Source organism: Megalopta genalis, chromosome 5 (genome assembly GCF_051020955.1).
Source record: "Megalopta genalis isolate 19385.01 chromosome 5, iyMegGena1_principal, whole genome shotgun sequence".
Lineage (NCBI taxonomy): Eukaryota > Metazoa > Arthropoda > Insecta > Hymenoptera > Halictidae > Megalopta > Megalopta genalis.
The window spans coordinates 16,992,734-17,013,048 of record NC_135017.1 but is presented as its reverse complement, the minus strand read 5'-3'; the positions used below and the strand labels follow the sequence as shown (position 1 = coordinate 17,013,048).

At 53.2% G+C, this 20,315-nt stretch overlaps 3 protein-coding genes across 7 annotated transcripts; 1 reads left to right on the top strand and 2 right to left on the bottom strand.

Annotated features, from left to right (window-relative positions):
* Positions 1 to 30: 30 nt before the first annotated feature.
* Positions 31 to 4,358, bottom strand: Cyp4g15 (Cytochrome P450 4g15). 2 transcript variants are annotated; one of them, XM_033483000.2, is made up of 8 exons: positions 4,250 to 4,358; positions 3,660 to 3,901; positions 2,903 to 3,100; positions 1,789 to 2,041; positions 1,365 to 1,560; positions 1,086 to 1,280; positions 766 to 1,003; positions 31 to 675 (listed from the first exon to the last, which is right to left on the bottom strand). In XM_033483000.2, exons 2-8 carry the CDS (start codon positions 3,886 to 3,888, stop codon positions 311 to 313), a joined length of 1,674 nt encoding a protein of 557 aa, XP_033338891.2. In that variant the 5' UTR covers positions 3,889 to 3,901; positions 4,250 to 4,358; the 3' UTR covers positions 31 to 310. The 2 variants fall into 2 exon arrangements, with proteins under 2 accessions (XP_033338891.2, XP_033338889.2); XM_033482998.2 differs by having other exon boundaries at positions 1,086 to 1,560.
* Positions 4,359 to 9,364: 5,006 nt separating this feature from the next.
* On the top strand, positions 9,365 to 20,283 carry Nadsyn (NAD synthetase). Of its 4 annotated transcripts, none has more exons than XM_076522116.1 (13): positions 9,365 to 9,928; positions 16,588 to 16,789; positions 16,875 to 17,130; positions 17,220 to 17,412; positions 17,489 to 17,729; positions 17,837 to 18,076; positions 18,154 to 18,269; positions 18,344 to 18,648; positions 18,727 to 18,935; positions 19,000 to 19,225; positions 19,298 to 19,474; positions 19,551 to 19,668; positions 20,007 to 20,283. In XM_076522116.1, the coding sequence occupies exons 2-13, from the start codon at positions 16,644 to 16,646 to the stop codon at positions 20,165 to 20,167; spliced, it is 2,388 nt and encodes a 795-aa protein (XP_076378231.1). In that variant the 5' UTR covers positions 9,365 to 9,928; positions 16,588 to 16,643; the 3' UTR covers positions 20,168 to 20,283. The 4 variants fall into 4 exon arrangements, with proteins under 4 accessions (XP_076378231.1, XP_076378230.1, XP_033338741.2 ...); XM_076522115.1 differs by having other exon boundaries at positions 9,365 to 9,936; XM_033482850.2 differs by having other exon boundaries at positions 9,365 to 9,936; positions 19,924 to 20,146.
* Positions 9,448 to 15,697, bottom strand: LOC117227533 (uncharacterized). Its single transcript, XM_033482854.2, has 15 exons — positions 15,171 to 15,697; positions 14,880 to 15,100; positions 14,667 to 14,819; positions 14,277 to 14,596; positions 14,055 to 14,201; positions 13,854 to 13,971; positions 13,538 to 13,783; positions 12,795 to 13,127; positions 12,501 to 12,728; positions 12,176 to 12,267; positions 11,881 to 12,109; positions 11,718 to 11,796; positions 11,437 to 11,644; positions 11,157 to 11,372; positions 9,448 to 11,088 (listed from the first exon to the last, which is right to left on the bottom strand). The coding sequence occupies exons 1-15, from the start codon at positions 15,241 to 15,243 to the stop codon at positions 10,431 to 10,433; spliced, it is 3,321 nt and encodes a 1,106-aa protein (XP_033338745.2). The 5' UTR covers positions 15,244 to 15,697; the 3' UTR covers positions 9,448 to 10,430.
* Positions 20,284 to 20,315: the final 32 nt, after the last annotated feature.

Sequence of the window (20,315 nt, the reverse complement as noted above, 5' to 3'; positions counted from 1 at the left end):
GCGGGTAATAAGACAACTTCGCGATGCAGATTTCGCAGCTGAAAGTTCGTATAATTTATTGTACGAGATAAATTTCAACGTAAGTAATTATATAATAATAATAATAGTAATAATAATAATAATAATAATAATAATAATAGTAATAATAATAAACGTTCCGAGTGACCTTCTTCGACGCGAAATAGGAAATCTGTTCGATTATTCTTTTCTCATAGAAGGCGGTCGCCCTCTATATTATTCTTTCTCCTGAGTTAATAATAAACGTTAAAAGATCAACGCAGCGACGTCTAAAAAAATTTCCCTAAGACTTTTAAGCGGTCGCGGCCACCGTCTTCCTCGGCTCGAGCTTGATCTTGAATCCCTCGGCTCTCTTCAGAATGATGTCGGCCTGCAGCCTGAAGTCGGACTCCTTCACGCTCGACTTGACGCGGAAGTTCCTCATGATGGTCGAGAGGACGATCTTCAGCTTGAGCATCGCGTATTTACGGCCGACGCAGGATCGCGGCCCGGCGGAGAACGGGACGAACGCGTAGTAATGGCGGTTCGCCGTGTTCTCCGGCAGGAAGTTGTCGGGGTTGAAGACGTCGGGGTTCGGGTAGATGTGCGGCTGTCGGTGCATCTTGATCGTGCCGATCACCACCGTGGCGCCAGCCGGCACAACGTGATCGCCGGACGCTGGAATCGCGAATAAAACGATCTCGAGTCAGCGCGAAACTTGTCGTTCGAACCGTCGATCCGACGGGAGTAGTCGAAAACGATACCGACCCAGTTTCACGTCGGTGCTCATCTGCCGGGCGATGATTGGCACGGGCGGGTACATGCGAAGCGTCTCCAGGAGGCAACGTTCCAGGTACTTCATCTCCAAGGTGTCCTGGAAGGTGGCCGGCCTGTCGCTGTCGCCGAAGATCTCGTCCATTTCCTGGATCACTTTCTCCTGGATGTCCGGATGGCAGCCCATCATCGTGAGGAAGAAGCTGGATCCGGAAGCGGTCGTGTCGTGTCCCTAAAAAACGATATGCGCGCGCGCGCGCGCTCGTTTACGCGACCAGCCGACGAACGCGCGATCGAGGAGCAACCGATCTTACCTCGAACATGATGGTGTCCACTTGTTCCTTGACTTCCTGCTCGGTCAGCACCACGCCGCTTTGTCCAGCCTCCATCAGGAGGTCGAGGAAAGCCTGCCTCTTCTTCTCGCCGATGTCGTCCTCGACGTCCAAATCGTCCTTAAGGCCGGCCGATTGACCGAACGAGACGCCTTCCACGGCGATCGTTTTCTCCGGCTGTAACGAGAGAACCCCGTTGACAAACAGATCTCGTCGACGATCGCGGCGAATTCGAAGCGGAACGACGGTCCGCTGGCCGACCTTTTGCGCGCTCGTGTCGATCAGGTTGCGCTTGCCGCTCTTGAACTCGTCCTTCTTGCGTTGGATCACCTTCTTGGTCAGACCGTGAATGACCTCGAGCAGCTTGATCTGGTCCTTGCCGTATTTGGTCAGATTGAACAGCCAGTCGGGCCTCAGCCAGATTTTCGTGTGACGCAGGTGAAGGATGTCGCACATCCTGCGAACAGATCGATCGGTTCCGTTCGAGCAGCGAAATTGCTCGCGGAGGCGCGCGGAAACGCGGCCGCCGCGTGTTCTAGTTCCTTACGCAACCGCATCGGATATACTCGCGGAGGTACGAGATATTACGCGCGAGCACCGTCAACGAGAGCCGACTTTCTCCGATGGAAGAAAGCGTTTGCGTAAGGCGCGCGAATCGAGACGATAGGAGAAACAGGAAACCTACTTCATCACGGCCATCGCGTACTCGAAGCCGCTCTTGTCCTGGGTGCTCTTCGAGACGCCCATCGCGGTCTCCAACAGGATCTCGACCGTCAGCTCGGACATGTAATTGTGGCAGTCGAACTCCTTGTTGCCCTCCTGGCGCATCTTCTCGACGACCGCGCGCGAGTTCGCGTTGAACAGGTCGATGAAGCTCTTCAGGACGTTCAAGTGGAAGGTCGGGGCGATCAGCTTGCGGTGAGCGCGCCATTTCGGACCTGCAATTCACGGCCACGCCGCGTGTAACTCTCGCGGCTCGATCCACCCGTTTTCCATGTATTCGCGAAATTTTCTGCGCGCGTTCCGCGCTGGTTCCGAGCGGTGGCAGAAAAGGGGAACGCCGCGGCGAGTCGTAACGAGCGGTCGTTCGAACGACCGAGGAGACACGCGGGAGAAAACGCGCTTCCAGCGCGAGAGAAAAACGAGAAAAAAGCCTAACCGGCGCGGTTAGGCGAAAGGAGGGGAAGGATCGTCCATCGAGCGATCGCCTGCGACTTTGCGACCGGCCGATGGCTGGTTCGCGAGGTTTTCCAGAGAAAAAGAGAGACCGATTTCCCAGGTCGGGTCGACCGGAAACCGAAATAAAACGACCGATAAAACTGAGAAGCGGAAACCGAAGATCGCGCGAGAGTCGGGACGAGAGATGAAAGTTTGGCGCCCATCGATGCACGCGTGCCGATTCGACCGGTTACGTGTCGCCGCTCCCTGTTACGTGGACGATTAAGTAGGAAAAAAGGATATCTCGACGCGGCGAGAAAGTAACGATAGCGAGTTGTACGCGCGCGCGATCGTTAGACCGAGTCGAACGGTGCCGGGTCACCCCGCGATTCGCGGGACTCAACAACGCCGTTCGGGCTCGGGAGCCGAGACCCGGGAGAGACGCGAAGTATTTTCCGGTTTTCCTTTTTCAAGGCATTCCCGAGGAGCGGCGGTGAAATCGGTTTGCGAAGCAAACATCGTTGGAACGTTGAGCGATAGCAAACGCCGGGCGGTCGCGAGCCTCCGAGCGGAAGTTGTCGCCGCGCCGCGACAAAAAGGATTTTTACGGGAAGCTCGAAGGAGCGAGGGATAATGCTTACCGGTGGAGATCAGGAGACCGTTTCCGAGCCAGGGCTTGAAGAATCTGTACTCGGCCGACTTGTCGATGTACACGTTGCTGGAGAGGATCACCTCGACGTCCCGCGGATCCGTCAAGAAGACCAACAGCTTCGGTCCGACCCAGAGCCTCACCACGTCGTTGAACTCGTACGACCTTTGGTAGACTTTCTGGAAGATCGCTGCAACGATCGCGACAAACGGAGGCACCGGTTATACGTAGCTTCCGCGCGTCCGGCCGTCTGTTCGTTCGATTTACGTAACCGCGAACTCGCGCCGAGCGTTTTAGCGCGTTAAACGTCGTTTCTTTGCCGAAACACTTTCCTCGTTGGATCGCGGATATTTCGTAGATCCGTCCAGAATCTAGACTTTCTAAAGACGGTTCCGATTCGCGTTACGGCAATGTCTCTCCGATCGATGCTCGGATCGTGCACGGAAATGGACAATTTGGGGAGACGAGACGCGATCGTTCGCGCCTCGCGGTTCGTATTTAGAATTACGAATCGCGTCGAGAACTGTAACAACGAGCTGCGAGGCGCGAACGATCGGATCTCCTCTTCCAAAATTGACCATTTTTGTGCGCAATCTGTGCGTCGATAAGGGATCGTCGGCGGAACTATTTCTATCTCGATTTCTATCTCGATGAAACGCGAGCGAACTACCCGATCGCCGAGAAGGGTGGAAAGTCGAAAAGTTTCCGGCAGGATAAGGCGTCGCGTTCGAGACGAGAACACCGCTCACCATCGGGACTGCCGAGCATTTCGAGAGCGTTGCCAACTATCGGCAATGCGGGTGGGCCGGGCAGTTTGTTGCCCAATTCGATCATGTGGCGTCTGGAGATGCGGAAGTAGATGTAGTAGAGTACGACGGCGGGGATCAGAAGGGAAAGAAAGACGGTGGTGGCCGAGAAGCCGGTGGCCGAGGCGGCCGCCATCGATCCGGCGACTATTTCCGGCCCAGCAGCAGACATGTTTCGCGCGTTTCTGAAAGCAAAGAGAGAATCCCGCATCGTGATTCTTGTTTTCTCGATCGGCGACACGAGCCTGCGATTCGGACAGAAGCCGCGGGGAGACGCGTCCCGACCGAGGCGCGTGGCAAACGATTGAAAACGGAGACGTTCGATCGCGGCCGATCGAGCGAAATCTCAACTCGATCGCGTCGTCGCATGGAGTTCGACGACTCGACGAGTCCTTCGACGAGTCACTCGACGGTTTCACAAGCACTTCGGAGTCCCGGGGACGGAGAATCGTCGACGGAGGTGGCGTCGCGGCGTGTCCATCACGGGCCGCGACGCCGACGAACGAATAGAAAATCGAGGATCGGTCACCCACCTATATCTGCTCTTTCGCACCACTGACACGACGACTTCTCGACGATGAACCACTACCAGACTGATCGAACAACTTGCCGCGATCCCTTTTATAACCAGGCCTTTCTACGGCCACCCCTACTCGAATGTCCGCGGCGCTAATTAATAGCCGTGACACGCTTCTATTAGAATTCATCGAATTACCGCGCGATCGAACTCTTCGCACCCTGACCGCCCCCCGTTCCCTCTCCCTCTTTCGTTCGTCGTTTCGTTCGTCGTTTCGTTCGTCTCGTCCCCGAAAACGTTCGGCTCTCGCAACGTTCGTTCAACGCGCCGGAAACAGCCGACCCTGTCGCGGTCCTTTCGCGGACGAAACGATCGATTCGGATTATTTTTCCGACGATCGGCTCCCGTTGTCGCCGTCGACTCTGGCAGCCAGCATCGGGGTACGCGTTCTCGTTGCCCGACGACGAAACTTGCCGTGGATACGCCGCGAGAAATCTCCCGGGCGCGGCTGCAAATTTTGGGCGCCGACGCGAGAGCTTCGGCTTCCAAATAAAAATGGGCAATTTCGACAGGGCGGATGCGATCGTTCGAGCCTCGAGGCACATTTTTACAGTTGCCGTATCTCCAGTCCCCGAAGGAAAATTGGGGAGAATTTGTCGCGCTCGAATAACCGACGACCGAAACTCTCCGAGAGCTTCGGCTCTGCGGCGTCTACGAGAATCGTCCGATCTACGAGAGCGAGGGGTAGGGTGGTGCGAAAAGTCGCCCTTTCGTTGCAGAAACATATGGCGCGCGAGTTTCGAGCAATGGAACGATCTCATTGTTCGTTGATGCACGGTGGAAGAAATCGGCGCGTCGATCCTAGAAAGGCCCGCGTGCTCGGTTCAAGGCTCGTCCACGCCGGGAAGGGAAGAAGCGAACCGGCGCGATCGCGCGTCTCGAAGGGCCTGGAAAAGCCGGCGCGTGGAAAGGTGCCCGATCATGCGATCGCGCACGGATCTAAAGTTGGGAACAACATAGGTTGCGTCGAGTCATCGGAAGCGTAGAAGCGTTTCCGCCTTGACCCAGTCGGCCGTTTTACTCGTCGGCCGGTATTGTCATTTGCAAACAATGCGTTGTGCGATCGCGTAGGCTATCGACGTTCGCCTATCAAAATTTCCGATGAAATTGCTTCGCGCGAACCAGCGAAGCTAGGCTTCGGGAATTAAACTTGACGTGAAATTCGTCGAGTTCGACCAAGACGAGACAATCTTCTTGCTCGAATCGAACGAGCGGCCCGGTTCGGGATGCATTCCGCTTCCTAGGAAATGTTTGTCTTTGTTGAGTAACTCTTTCGCTTTACGTAACGCGAACGTTACGTTTCCTGTCTCTTGCGAATCGGATCGCCATATTTTCGGACAATTCGGGATGCCGATCGGTCGAAATTACGGATCGGGGTTAATACGGTTAATAAGATGGATACAGCAATGTCTCCTCCAATCGACGCTCGGATTGTCCACAAAATTGGACAATTTCGGAAGAGGAGCTACGATTGTTCGAGCCTCGCGGCTCGTTTTTATAATTGTGGACGATCGGTCCATTTTTATTGGGCAATCGCCGCGTCGGTTAGGGAGACAATCCGAGCGTCGATTAGGGAGACGTTGCTCTACGGTCGAGCTCGCAACTCGTTTCTCAAATGGTCGTCGACAATCGGTAACTATAAAAATAAACCGCGAGGCTCGAACGATCGTATCTCCTCTTCCCAAATTGTCCATTTTCGTGGTCAATCCGGGCGTCGATTGGAGAGACATTACTGTAGCCGCGCGTCGAAACCAGAAGCGGCTCGAAAGAGACACGCGCGCGAACATTAATTACACGCGTGTACGCGCGAAAACGCGAGATACGCGCGAAATAGAGATCGCTTGGTCGTTGCGTTGTGCAACGTGTCGCGACCTGTGACACAATTTGTCACGTTAAATTCCGGAAGTGATGCGCACGAAATGTCTCCTTACATAAGGCGATCCGCATTTTCGCGAACGGCGTGTCCCGACATGCTCGTGAGAACGGGGCACACGCGCGCGTTTTACGCTTACAATCGCCGGACATCCAGGTCGATGCTCGATGACCCCACTTTCCGACACACGCAATCGCGTCGTTGCAATGTCGTCGCGATCGCGAGCGCGCGATTACAGGTGTCCGTTATCGGGAACGGACTCGGCGAGCAGGATCGGTTCGCCGGCGCGGAAAGCGCGGGTGCGATCTTTGAACCTTCCAAGTTCAAGATCCGTTGCCGTCGCTCCTGAAATCGCTCGCGCGATGACTCGCGCGTTCGATCCATGCGAAGCAACGATAAGACAACGAGACAACGATGAAACTTCGTTTCATCGAATTCTACGATTCCGTGGAATCGAACTTCTTCTAGGAAGAAAGGTTTCGAACAGCCCGTTTGGATGATTCATTACTCGCAACTCTCGTAATAATTACTCCGTGCCCGACTCTCGAGCCGAGAGCTCGCCGCTACTCGCCTAAGTGGTTATTTCCTATGAAAAGAAAACGTTCTTGCGAAACGTGAAACAAGGCAGTTTGGAGCGACAGGTTATCAAAGTTCGACAGCGAAACCGATTTCACTTCGACGCGGGTCTATCGGTCTCCATGAATTTTGAATTTCAACTATAATTCGCGCATCCCTCTTCTCGTTCTAGATTCTTCAGTTTTTCGTTATTGTCTTACAAATTATCCTATTTTTTCCATCCTCTCGCCTTCCTTCGCTCATCCATTCTCTCTCTCTCTCTCTCTCTCTCTCTCTCATTCGTACTTTCTCGTTGTCATTTATTAACCACTTTGCTATCTATAATACATATAATATAATCTACATATGTATATCAACGTCACTATCATTATTGCAAATGCAATAGCGTAACATGTTTACTAATTTCCAAGCAAGTACAAAGTCTCGCGCAACTTCTAGAAACAATTTTACTTAGAATTTCCAATATATGTATATCTGCCGCTGAAACTGGTAAGCAAACATCGTCAGAGGGTAAAACCCGCAGACGATCTTCCCATCTATGGTAAAAACGATCAACTGTAACCCTGTAAGCAGACTTAGGATCTAACAGTCTGAGCGTTTCGCCACCGCGTAGAATGGCGCTGTATGGAAGTTCGAATGCCGACAATATAGCGAAGCAACAATTCTTCGACTTCTAATTTTTCAAAGTGTTCTCGCAATTGTCATCCGATATACTTTAGGAGATGCTAAACTAGACACTTCCAGCTTTCATTTAAGCACATGTGCATCATCATAGCCCATCGGAAACATAGCTTAAAATGCATTCGAATTTCCCCTTCCATCCGCAGGTTTTTTCTTGATTTTTCATTTTTGTCACGATTCCGGCGCTTTTAATATGTCAATGCGTTCCCGATATTACACATAATCTAATTTGTCATATCTTAAAGTAATAATTTCTATCTTTCTGTTTAGGACAGATGCACGACGACTTTCTTCATACTTCTTCTACGTTACTTCGCGACATCGTTGCTTCATCGCTGCGGTAGTAAAGCAATGATTTTATTGTACCATGCTTGTATTGTACCATATGTGAAAATAAAAATATATTTAAACTTAATCCAAACGTCTTCTCATTTATACATTTCTCAAAACCTTTCAACCCTATCCCTATCGCTACCCCGACGCAATCCTTTACGTATCTCGACGACCGTTTTATCTGACTTTCCATTGACTTAAACTACTTGCTAATTGTATCAGGAGAACATGATACTCCTCGAAGAGGTATCTCGAAATTCTTTGTCTGGCTTGTGATTGACTCGTACTACTGAAATTTCGACAAAACGAAATACCTCCTCCTATGTCATGTGCTCCTGATAGAAATTTTCGAAATTTTCCGGAAAATTTCTGAAAATTTTCGGGAAAAGTAGTACGAGTCAACGTCAGGCCAGACATTCGAAAGAATACCTCCTCGCACATCATGTGCTCCTGATACAGAATCCGAAATTTTTCGGAAAATTTCCGGAAAAAGTAGTACGAGTCAACGTCAGGCCAGACATTCCAAAGAATACCTCCTCGCATATTATATGCTCCTGATACAAATTTCGGAAAAAGCAGTACAAGTCAACGTCGGGCCAGACATAGAATTTCGGAAATTTTCCGAAAAATTTCGGATTTTGTATCAGGAGCACATGATGTGCGAGGAGGTATTCTTTCGAATGTCTGGCCTGACGTTGACTCGTACTACTTTTCCCGAAAAATTTCCGGAAAATTTCGAAAATTTGTATCAGGAGCACATGACGTAGGAGTTCGTTTTGTCGAAATTTCAGTAGTACGAGTCAATCACAAGCCAGACAAAGAATTTCGAGATACCTCTTCGAGGAGTATCATGTTCTCCTGATACAATTAGCAAGTAGTTTAAGTCAATGGAAAGTCAGATAAAACTATGAGAATGGGTGTGTGAGTGGATGACATGAAAGGGATTAATGAATAAATAAATGAAGAGGCAGTTTGATTATGTTTTATAGTACTTTTATTTAAACATATTACAGTTCTTAATCTATTTTACAATCATTTTATAATAACGAAAGGGAGTCAGAGCAGCGAAGCTGGTATTCGGTGTGACTCCCTTTCTTACAACGAGGACTTACTTAGCTAACGATAAAATGCACACAAGCGCACACGCACACGCACACACACACACACGCGCGCACGCACGCAGTTCATGTCGAGAAATTATTGTAGACCGGAAGCGAATAGGAGAACAAGGCAAATAAGAAGCAGAAGGCTCTGACTGGAGGATGATGAGCTGGTGGCGCCATCTATGGCAAGACGGTGGAACTTCTCACCGAAAACTTATGATGCTATCCGTGGCAGAGCGCTAGAAACTGCTCACCGAGGACTGGTGGCTTCATCTGTTGCAGAGCGTTGAAACTGCTCGCCGAGGACTGGTGGCGTCATTTGTAGCAGAGCGCTGGAACCTCTCGCCGAGAACTAGTGGCGGCATCTGTGGCAGAGCGTTGGAACCTCTCGCCGAGAACTAGTGGCGCTATCAGTGGTAGAGCACTGATACTTCTCACCGCGAACTCGTGGCGCCATCCGCGTCGATATAATATATAAATAAATGTCTGTTTAGATAATGTCGCAAGTTGCAACAGGCAACAGGCAGTAGCTGTCGTCTCGATAACGATTCGTGACGCGTGATTCAATTTTTCCGTTGTAATTCAAAATTTCTGAGGGAAATAAACAGCTGTATTTGGCTGTGCTTGCGCTAGGTGAAACATCGAATTGAGAGTTGTACGGTGTTTGCGTCGAGAATCAGAGTGACAATCGAAGAACCTTCGAACAGTTCGGAAGTGCGATACGTTCGATCGATTCTCTGGTGACAGTGTTTTCGCGAAACAGCTGTCCATTTCTCAAGACTCGCGCATGCTTGTTCCGATAAAGTCTGCTGCGGGACCAGTGCGACACGTTCAAAAAGAATTTGCAATCGGTTTATGAGGTTATGTTGGAGTCGGAATCAAGATTCGTCGATCGTGTGTGACGAGCACGTGGTGGACACGATTTACGCGCATGTCATTCGAAGAACGCGCCACTAATACGGTCGTCTAAAAACGGACGCGAACGTTTCCTCATTGTGTTCCTTCCTTCGTCCATCTCGCTGCTTCTGTCCTCCTTCGACTTTGTTCCGGATCTGACCAACGGGGAACGGTAAGCGAGTAAGTATGTGTGTCTGTGTTCGTATGCGCCGAACGTCTCGTCGCTGTCCCTCGTTATCTCGCAGAACTCCGTTACATAATGACCGCTTTAATTCTTATTTGCTTTTAACTGCTGCAAATTATATATAACACAGCGACGGATAAAGATAGTGGTCGCGGAGGAGTGTCGTCGATCGTACCGTTTTCCGGTCTTACCACACGGTATTTGCTAAGAGGTGAAACTCGGACGTTTCTCGAGAGTCGATTTCCTGCGCGTACACGTGCGTAAGTTGCGTTTAGAAATGTAGAAAAGTTCGAACGAACGCGTACAAATACATATTTCGTCGTGCTCGCAACCTTATCAAAGTAATACTTTCAGTAAAATTTCTTGTAGAAAGATAGCGATCTTATAAGACGCCGCATCGGTCTTCCGTTAGACCGAGATCTTTCCCATGGTCGACGACAAGTGAAATATGCAAAGTGTTCGAGTTAGGCAGGATACCGTTACATAGATTTCAGGATGAACCTCCTCCAACGAATATTTTAGAGGTCGCGCTTCCGGCGTATTTCTTCCTGCCAGTTCCGGCCACGAGCGTAGTCTTGACCTTTTTCGTGGCCGGTTTCTTCTTCTTCTGCTTCTTCTTCGAGGCCTTCTGTCTACGAGAGTCCATGGACTCATTGTCGGACGACAGACTGTCGCACAGAGGAACGATCAACGGTTGCAACTGCATTCGCGGACGCGACTGCGACGTCTGTGGCTTCGACGGTTTCGACGGCTTCGATGGCTTCGGTTTCGCGATCGTAGGCGTCGTTGTCGCGTTCGAGAGGGTGGCGCAAGCATTCTTCCGATGCATCCTCCTCGACTCGACTCTGTGCTGTCTGGCTTGCGGTTTCGACGGCATCTCGACCGTGACCAGATTCAACGAGTCCGCGTCGATCGTCAGGAACGACGTTTTGCCGTAACACGTTTCCTTCAGTCTCGAGCTTAAATTCACTATCTTCTGCCACTTGAGCCGCGACTTCTTCTTCCTCGGCTTCCGCTCGACGGCGCGCCGTTGTTCTTCCTCTTCCGGGACGACCTCCCTCGGACGCGCGGTCTTCTCGTGTTTGCGCCTCCGCTCGTTGCCATTGTCGTCCATGTAGCCTAGAGACTCTAATCTCTTGGTGCACGACCTGAAAGCAGAGAAATATATAAGGTGATAAATTCTCGCGAACAACGAACGGCGTTCGGCCAAACGCACTTGAGCAACGCGTCGCTGTCCATTCTACTCCGCGTTAACGCCATGCTGGAGACTCCCCAGCTAAGCGGCCCTGCGACGAACGAACGGTTCGGTCTCTTCCCGGTGGCCTGGTCTTCACTGGGCGGGACTCCCATCCATATTTGTTGTCTCAGCGAACTCAGCTTGATCTGTATGTCCTGATTCCGCAACGGGACGGGCGATCGATGTCTCGGTGCTCTGCGTCGATCGTCAGCGAATCAAATTATCGCGCCACCGACGCATCGACGTTCTCGAAATTTACCTCACCAAGTGCAGGCAAGGCGATCTCCTCTTCGCTTTCCGTTTGTCCTGTTTCTCCTGCTTCGCGACGAATCTCTCGTCCAAGGACACGCTACAGGGCCTCGCTATTTCCGGCAGGACAAGATCGTCGCGGGTCGTCTTCTTCGCGCTCGAATCCGTATCTCTGGCCGCCGCGTGACCGGACAGACACGCGGGCCTCGTCGAAGTGCCTGCGCAACGATTACAACACCAATGCGATCATCGTTTGCGAATGTAAATCAAGAGAAGAACGGAAAGGCGGACCTTCGTCCGCGGAGTCCGACGGGTCGCACAGGTCGCTGCCTGGATCCGTAGTGGGCAGATCCATCACCGCTCTTTTGGTCTGCAAATCGTAATTGGTTTATGAAGGGAGAGTACGAGGCTTTTACGTCGGCTATGCTCGGCGAAACTATCCCCGAGCCGTTACCAATAGCCTCTTGTTGCGTTGGAAGTAGCGTCTGCTCGTCGCCGTCTCCTTTTTGCTTCTTCGTTTGGTCGATTCGAAGCTGCGGGACGCAACGAACGTGGGGGTAGGCGGCGGAGCGCAAAGGTACCGGGTGTTACCAACGGAATCCTCCTCCCAGTCCCACGAGCCTTCCGTCGAGTCGAGTTCTTCTTTGTCCTGGTCCGAACCGATCGAAACGTCGCCCTCGTCGCTGAAAAATCGGATCGAAGTATGATTTCACGCGATCGAATCGATGAAACCCCCCGGGTATCGATACCTCGAGTAGTCGGTTAGATCGATGTTGGTAGGTTCTTCGGCGCTCGATCCCTCTTTCACCAATCTGCCGATGATTTTGTTCCGGAGCCTCTCCTACGGGTTTATCGGAGAACGATTAAACGACCGAAAGATCGTGGCGCAAGATACGGTAATGTCTCTCTAATCGACGCTCGGATTGTCCACGAAAATGGACAATTTGGGAAGAGGAGATGCGATTTGTTATAAAAACGAGGTGCAAGGCTCGAATAATCGTATCCCCTCTTCCCAAATTGTCCATTTCTGTGACATTACTGTGTAGATAGGAAGACATTACTGTAGACAGCTACCTTGACGGGGTCTTGGTCGAAGAAGTCGAGCAGCGTTTCACAGAAAACTTTTCCTATTTGCTCGTAGTCCTGAGTGGAGAAGTGGGTGCCGGATCTGGATCCGATCACCGATCCTCCCATGGACGCCTCCATCGTGTAACTGTTCTGCACCCCCATCGACCAGACCACCACTCTTCCCGTCCCCTCCTTTCCCTTCTCCATGTGGAACTTGCAATTTTCGAACGAAAACTGAAAATCGATTAGGTATCGTACAGGTGTTGTCAGATATCGTCGAGTAATCGAGAAATGGTTCACCTTGTCGGCAGCGTTCTTGTGAAGCATCAACGGGAACACCTGCTCGGAAAGTCTGGTCTGCGGACCGGATCTCTTGCCCTCGCATCCGTAAGCGAACACGTTGTGTTTCCTCGAGTGGCCGTGTAGATCGCAATATATAGCCACTCCGCACTCCTCTAACAAGCGGCGTATCATCAGCTTCGTGTGCCAGACCGAAGGGTAGCTCTCTCTCATCACGGTTCTGTACTGTCTGTTCAAGTCCTTGCCGGACAAGGAGCATCGATTGTTGCCGACGATCACGCCGTCCGGATTCAACATAGGGACCAACTTGAACACGAATCTCTCGCGAAGCGCCTGTCGAAACCATTCGAGAACCGCGTCCTTTCGGTTTTCAGCTTCCAGTTTCCGCAAAACGCTGGAAACCGCTTTTCCCATCCCATCGGCTCGAAACGATTCAAATTTTACCGTCTCCGCTTCGTAGCGCCTCCCGCGGCAAGATCGAGAAGTTTTCCCGAGGTCCGTACAGCGCCAATTAGTCCGGTGGCAAAACGTTGAAACTACTAGCCAAAATTACCGACGGTCGATTTTGGCAAACAGTTTGAGCGTTTCGCCACCGACCTAATTGGCGCTGAACGAACGCCGAAAGGAGCTTCGGATCGTCTCCGCGAGAGGCGCCATCGGCCCATCGGTGGCGGTAAATTCGAATCGTTCGAAACCGAAGAACGAGAAAAACACGCCCCGCTAGCATTCCGCGAGTGTGTTACCTTGGCTTGGTTCGACTCTCCGGTCAAAAAGTCGATGATCCCCTTCATCATCCAACTGGATGGCGTCTCGCCGGGATGCACTCTCGCCGTTATCACGATGCCGCGCTTTCTCCGCACCTCCTCGTCGTAATTGGGTGCGGTAATCGTTAAATAATAGACCCCGTTCCCGGCCAGGGTCCGACACAGTAGCCGTAATTTCGTGAATCTGGTTTTCACAGGATCGGCGACCAACTTGGCCAAATACTCCTGAAACATTCGCGCCGGGTGTATAAGAAACGTTCTTACCGTTCGAGAAACGTACCGCTAACGCGATCACCTGTAAATCGGAGTACGTGTACGGATAACAATGAGCCAGGTAAACGATGTCCCTGTCGTGAGGGAAGGAAACGTTGAACGACAGCGTGTGCTTTTCCCTTTCCTTTTCCTCGTCGCTTCTGGAAATCGATTCGAGGTACAATAAACCCGGTCGCCGATAGAGAATCATGGGTACGATAAAGTTGCAAGCCAGCCAACGTACGACGAGTCGTTCCTGTAATAAGCGATATTGTCGCCGCATCTCCTCCAGCCTACGGCTCTCTTCTTGGCGTCCTCGGTCGAGTAGAGCAGCGGCCGCAGACCCTCGTTGTACAGGCTCTCCTCTTTGCTCAGGTTCACGATCGACAATCTGGAATCGTTAAAGTGCTGACGGTCGTCGCGCTCTCGCCACCTTTCGAAAACGGGATGTAACCGATAGCCCGACCTGTACGTGGTTCTGCTCCTCGTGTTCGATATCCTGAAGTAGTACCACTGCGTGTGCCTCTGCGTGTAGAGATCCTTCCTGAGGTAGAGCTGGTAGTAGGTGTCGGTGATCTTGACGACCTTGCACAGGTTCCCGGACTCGAAACGCGACTCGAACCGAAGGTCGGAGCTGTTCTCCGCGACCTCGGCACTTCGGCTCACGAGGAAAAGGTTGCCGTCGGTGTCGACGACCCGCCGATCGTTCGGCAAACCGATCGAATCGGCCGGAAACTCCGCGGCGAACGGTAGAACCGTGCTACCACCCACGCAGGACCTGCTGAACTGTTATCGCGACGGTTCGTAGACATCGTCGGGCTCGCGGAGAATTCGCTAGAATAGGCGTCGGACTCACGTAGTTCGCGATACTGGTCGGATAGTAGCGAAAGACCACCGTTCCGAACTCGTCCGAGAGCGGTTTCGGCCGCGGCTCCTTCCCGGTCGGCGCGTAGAACGGTTCCGGGATGCTCGGGGCCTGTTCCACGTGTCGCACTCTTTCCGGCAGCACCTGTTTCCCCGGAAACTTTGAATCGTCGAGTCCCGAGAGCCGCCCGTCGTCACCCTTTACCTGGCACTCGGTGGGCCACCTCGCAGCCTCCTGCGTGATTCCGTCGATCGCGCATCGGATGTCCAGCGCGGTTCGAAGGCTCTCCTTCGACGGCTGATCGTTCCTGAGGCCGAACGGCGCCGAGATTCGCAGAAACTCCGTTTCCCGACGCTGCACCTCGTACCGTCCCAGCTGCAGCAGTCGCAGCTCCTGCAGCCGCTGAAAGTTCGCCAGGGCGCCGCCTGCGACGAAACGATTGCCAACGATTCTACCACGAGTCGGGAAGAGGGAAGAGACTTCAAGCGATCTCACCGGGGATCGGTTGAACCGGGAACAGGATGGTCTGAAGTTCCTTGACCCTGCTGGCTGCCACGAGCTCCGTCATCTTTCGTTATCTGTCGTCCTCTTCGACTTCCGTCTCCTCCCGCCTGGTCTTCTCTCCGTCGTTGCTCGCCTCCGTTGCAGCTTCTTCCCTCTTCGCCGAGTCGTCGTCGAGACTCTCGTCTCGGCTCGTCCCATCGGCGACCGCGTCCTCGAGGATTCCACCGTCGAGAACGCAGCTCGCTGTCGCGCTTCTCATCCTCGCGCGTCGACGATGCTACGAGGTCTCGATCCTCGAGCTCAGCAGCGCATCACCGCGATCGGGGGCCCGCGTCGGTCCCTTCGATTCGTCCGGTCCCTCGGGCTCGACGGATCCACCGGCGAACGCTGCCACGACCCGCGACTGCGAGCAGCGAACAAAGACGTTTCCCGATCCCGATCCCGAGGCCGACCCGTCGATTACTCGACGAAGACGGCGGCGACGGCGACGGCGACGGCGACGGCGACGGCGACGGCGACGGCGACGGCGACGACGACGACGACGGGGAGAAGCCGACGCGTGGGCGGAGCCAGTCGACTCCGCGGCTGTTTGTTGCCCTCTCGTTTTCCGTGACTCGTCGTCCTCTTACCCCCGGTCCCTTTCTGCACGCAGCTAAGGTATCGCGACGCGTTCGTTTATCGATCTCTCGCTCCCCGCTTCACCCTTCACGCTCTCTCTCCCCCCTGTAACCCTTCGCAAATCGATCGCAAAAAATGGGAATTAAGTTCTCGCGAAGGGGGATCGCGGAGGATGGACGGGCGTATCCGCCTTCGTTGTTTCGGCGTTGCTTTTTTAAACGAGGCACGCGCCGTCCACGGAGCGGAGAGGGTAACTCGGTCCGAGAGGCAGAGATTACGATATTACGATATTATGGTCGACGATGTTTATGCAGCCGGGTTTAGATTAAGATTTCAGCCTCTCGATTCTACAAGAAAATCTGTTCCAAGGCCTACGGCTGCGACTCGAAAAGAATTCGAGTCGGCCCGCGACGGAAAGCTTGTCGCGAGAATCGCGTTAATCCGAAGGAATTCGCTAGGAATTTCGTTCGCGGATTCGCAGGCATGCCTTCCTTCGCGTGGTTGCACGAACCCGGTCGAGCGATTTCCGTTTCGTCCGTCCTTCTCGCTCTCGTTCGCCCGGCTCTGAAAATTATTGATCAATCAACGTTCGTCGAAGCGGACCGGCGAACGGTGTCTGTTCCACCGTCATTACGTTCGTCGATCAATGTGTCCGTGATATTGAAAGCCCGGGATCGATCAGCGAGTCGGCCGAGACGGTTCTCCGTTCCGCGTGGAATTTCGATCGCGACTCGAAGACGTTTTCTCCGGTTCGTAAAACTCGACGCGTTCGTCGCATGCTTGTGTTCAGGGGACGCGCGCGCGGGCTTCAAAGTTCTCGAAGAGGATCGACGAGAAGCTCGAACCATGGGCCGGACGGTGACGGTGGCGGCCTGCACCCTGAACCAGTGGGCGATGGACTTCAGCGGGAACTCCAGAAGGATCTTGCAGAGCATCCAGGAGGCTAAGGAAGCCGGCGCTACTTACAGGAGCGGCCCGGAACTCGAAATATGGTAGATAGACGGATCTTGGTCCGCTATACGCGATCGTCTTCGATAGAAACGACGGGCTTGACCGACGAGACCTCTGGTTCGGCAGCGGTTACAGTTGCGAGGACCATTTCTACGAGCCGGACACTCTGCTGCACAGCTGGGAAGCGCTCGCGACGATCGTCAAGTCGCCCGTCGCGGAGAACATCCTGGTGGACGTCGGCATGCCGGTGATGCACAAGAACGTCACCTACAATTGCAGGGTGGTCTTCCTGAACCAGCGCATCCTGCTGATCAGACCGAAGATGCGGATGTGCGAGGACGGGAATTACAGGGAATCTAGGTGGTTCTCCGCTTGGACCAAGGTCTCCGCCCGCGTTCCGATATATTGTAACACGTTCGCGCGCGGAGGGTGCTTCTCAACCAGAAATCTCGCCTCTCGTTTTCTTCGCAGGAGCGAACCGTGGAGCTGTACTATCTGCCGCGAATCGTCTCTCAGGTGACCAGGCAATGGACGGTGCCGTTCGGCGACGCCGTGATCTCCACGAAGGACACCTGCGTGGGCTTCGAGATCTGCGAGGAGCTCTGGAACCCTATGAGCAACCACATCCCCATGGGCTTGGACGGCGTCGAGATCATTTCGAACGGTATACGCGTCGTCGGTTTCGCAACAACGACGGACGCGATCTACATAGAATTCACGCGATTCGTTCTCGTTCGAAGGTAGCGGCTCGTATTTCGAACTTCGCAAGGGACACGTGACCGTGGACTTGGTCAAGTCGGCCACGTTCAAGTCGGGCGGCTGTTACATGTTCAGCAATCTGCGCGGCTGCGACGGCGGCAGGCTCTACTTCAACGGAGGATCCTCCGTCTCCTTGAACGGACAGATACTGAAACGCGGCAAGCAGTTCGCCCTGGACGACGTGGAGGTCGTGGTCGCCACGTTCGACCTGGAGGACATAAGGTTTCGCAAAGCTACTGTACGGTAACGCTTCGACGGCTGTCGAGGCGCTACCGTAACTTCCTTTTGGCCGAGCGAGCCACTGAAAACGCGACCGCCGGTGTTGCAAGGAGTTACAGAAACAACATCAGGTCCCGTACCCACGCTGCCGCGAAATCGCCGAGCTACCCGCGCATCAAGGCGAACTTCGCTCTGACCTCGGACAATCTGATGTCGAGGTCGCCGGATCGACCGATCGACGTCGACCTGGGCCCTTACGAGAACGATCGCCCGACGGAGAAGCTTGTCCACCACACGCCGGAAGAGGAGATATCTATGGCGCCTGCTTGCTGGCTCTGGGACTACCTCAGGTTCCTCGACTTTTCTTCTTTCCTTCGCGAGAGAGTCTCGAAAATTCGTCACTCGGATAATTCTTGTTCGACGACAGGCGTTCCTGCCAGGGCGGATTCTTCTTGCCGTTGAGCGGCGGGGTCGATTCTGCTTCCTCGGCGTGTATGGTTTACTCGATGTGCGACATGATCGTCGATTCCGTGAACAGAGGAGGTATATGTCGCGAGGGATGCCGAGATATCGCGCGATTCACGTTTTTTATTCTCACCGGGGATACTTTTGAAAAGATGCCCAGGTGCTCTCGGAGATCCGGAAGATCGTCGGCGACTGCGAGTACGTGCCGACGGATCCCAAGCAGCTCTGCAACACGATCCTCGTGACCTGTTACATGGGCACCGAGAACTCGTCGGCGGAGACCAAGGCACGAGCGGCGGAGTTGGCCAGTCAGATCGGCTCGTACCATCACAGCATAGCGATCGACGTGGCAGTCACGGCTATCCTGACCATTTTCCAACAAGTGACCAAGCTGGTGCCGAGGTTCAAGGTTCAGGGAGGATCTCCGAGGGAGAATCTGGCGCTGCAGAACATACAAGTTCGATATTCGTTAGATAAATAGCCAGACTCGGGCGATATCGTTCCTTTTTTTCATCGTTCGCAATTGTTTCCGAAGGCGCGGTTGAGAATGGTGATAGCCTACCTGTTCGCTCAGCTGATGCTGTGGGTGAGAGGTCGACCCGGCGGTCTGCTCGTGCTCGGCAGCAGCAACGTCGACGAAGCTCTTCGGGGATACTTCACCAAATACGACTGCAGCAGCGCGGACGTGAATCCGATCGGCGGAATCGCGAAGAACGACCTTAAATCGTTCCTCGGTTATTTCAGGTAAGACGGCGCCGCGTTCCGATACGGTAACGATAAGAAAACGATCGAACCGTGTCCGTTTCAGGAGAAAATACTCGATATCGGCGCTGGACGGGATCCTGAACGCTCTGCCGACCGCGGAACTCGAGCCGCTCCAAGGCGGACAACTCGCTCAGCTCGACGAAGTGGACATGGGCATGACCTACCACGAGCTCGGCACCTTCGGTCGCCTGAGAAAGCAGGACTGTGCCGGGCCCTTCTCCATGTTCTGCAGGCTGGTCCACATGTGGGACAAGTGTTCTCCGGAAGAAGTACGATCGCAACTTCGCGTATCGAATTCTACGGTTCACCCGGTGGTTGATATACGCGGGCGTTCGTTGCAGGTTGCGGACAAGGTGAAACACTTCTACAGGTGTTACGCCATCAATCGGCACAAGATGACCATCCTGACGCCGTCCTGCCACGCCGAGACCTATAGTCCCGACGACAACAGATTCGATCACCGACCGTTCCTCTACAACCACGCGTGGAAGTGGCAGTTCAACGCGATCGACGAACAGGTGATTCTTTTCGGTTACCGACGATTCCGAAACCATTTTTCTAGAGTGTCTAGAAACGCGGTTCTCCGTTTCTCAGGTGAAAATTCTTACCGCTAACGACGAGAAGCCGCCGCGTGGCCGGAAGGATGCACCGACGAAGGCGGCGCCGCCGCCGGTTCAACCCAGATACATGTCGTTCAGCTCTGTGATGATCAGTGAGTAATTCAAACAAACAACGTGCGATATCGTTGACGAGGCGCTCGAATCGTGGGCCCGACATCGGCGCTGCGAGCCGAATCAACGATCACCGATAAACGAACCGAAATAAAAGATCGAAAGCGAAAAAAGCTGGGGCGTCGCGGAGGAGTCATCCCCCTGCGATCGTTGCCCCACCCTCTATAACTCGCACGTGCCCCGCCTTAGTCCCGTGGGAATCAGCATCATCAAAAAGGCGTCATTCTCTGTTGCAGATAAAACGCATCCTGGAGTAGTAGTTTAACCCGTAGCAGTGTGTAGCACACTCTGTCTGTCTCTTATCATTTTGCAATTGCAGCTGAGCGAGCGCGCCGATCGACGCCGTTTTCCGTTTTGCCGGCCGATTCGAACGGATGGATCGGATCCGTCGACGTTTCCGCCCTAGTTGGAAGCCGATCGTCGAGAAAACCCGGTTTGCGGTTCGCCGTTTACAGACTCTCGCGTCTAAGGATCCGGTGACACCGTAGACTGCATTATATTAATGCAATCTGTTCGGTGGTAGCGAAGTCGGTACTTCGCGATCAATTATCAAGCACGAGATTCGATACACGGAAATATAACGTATTTATGCAGAACCTTTGAGATTCTATTTTCCAATCCTGCCTCA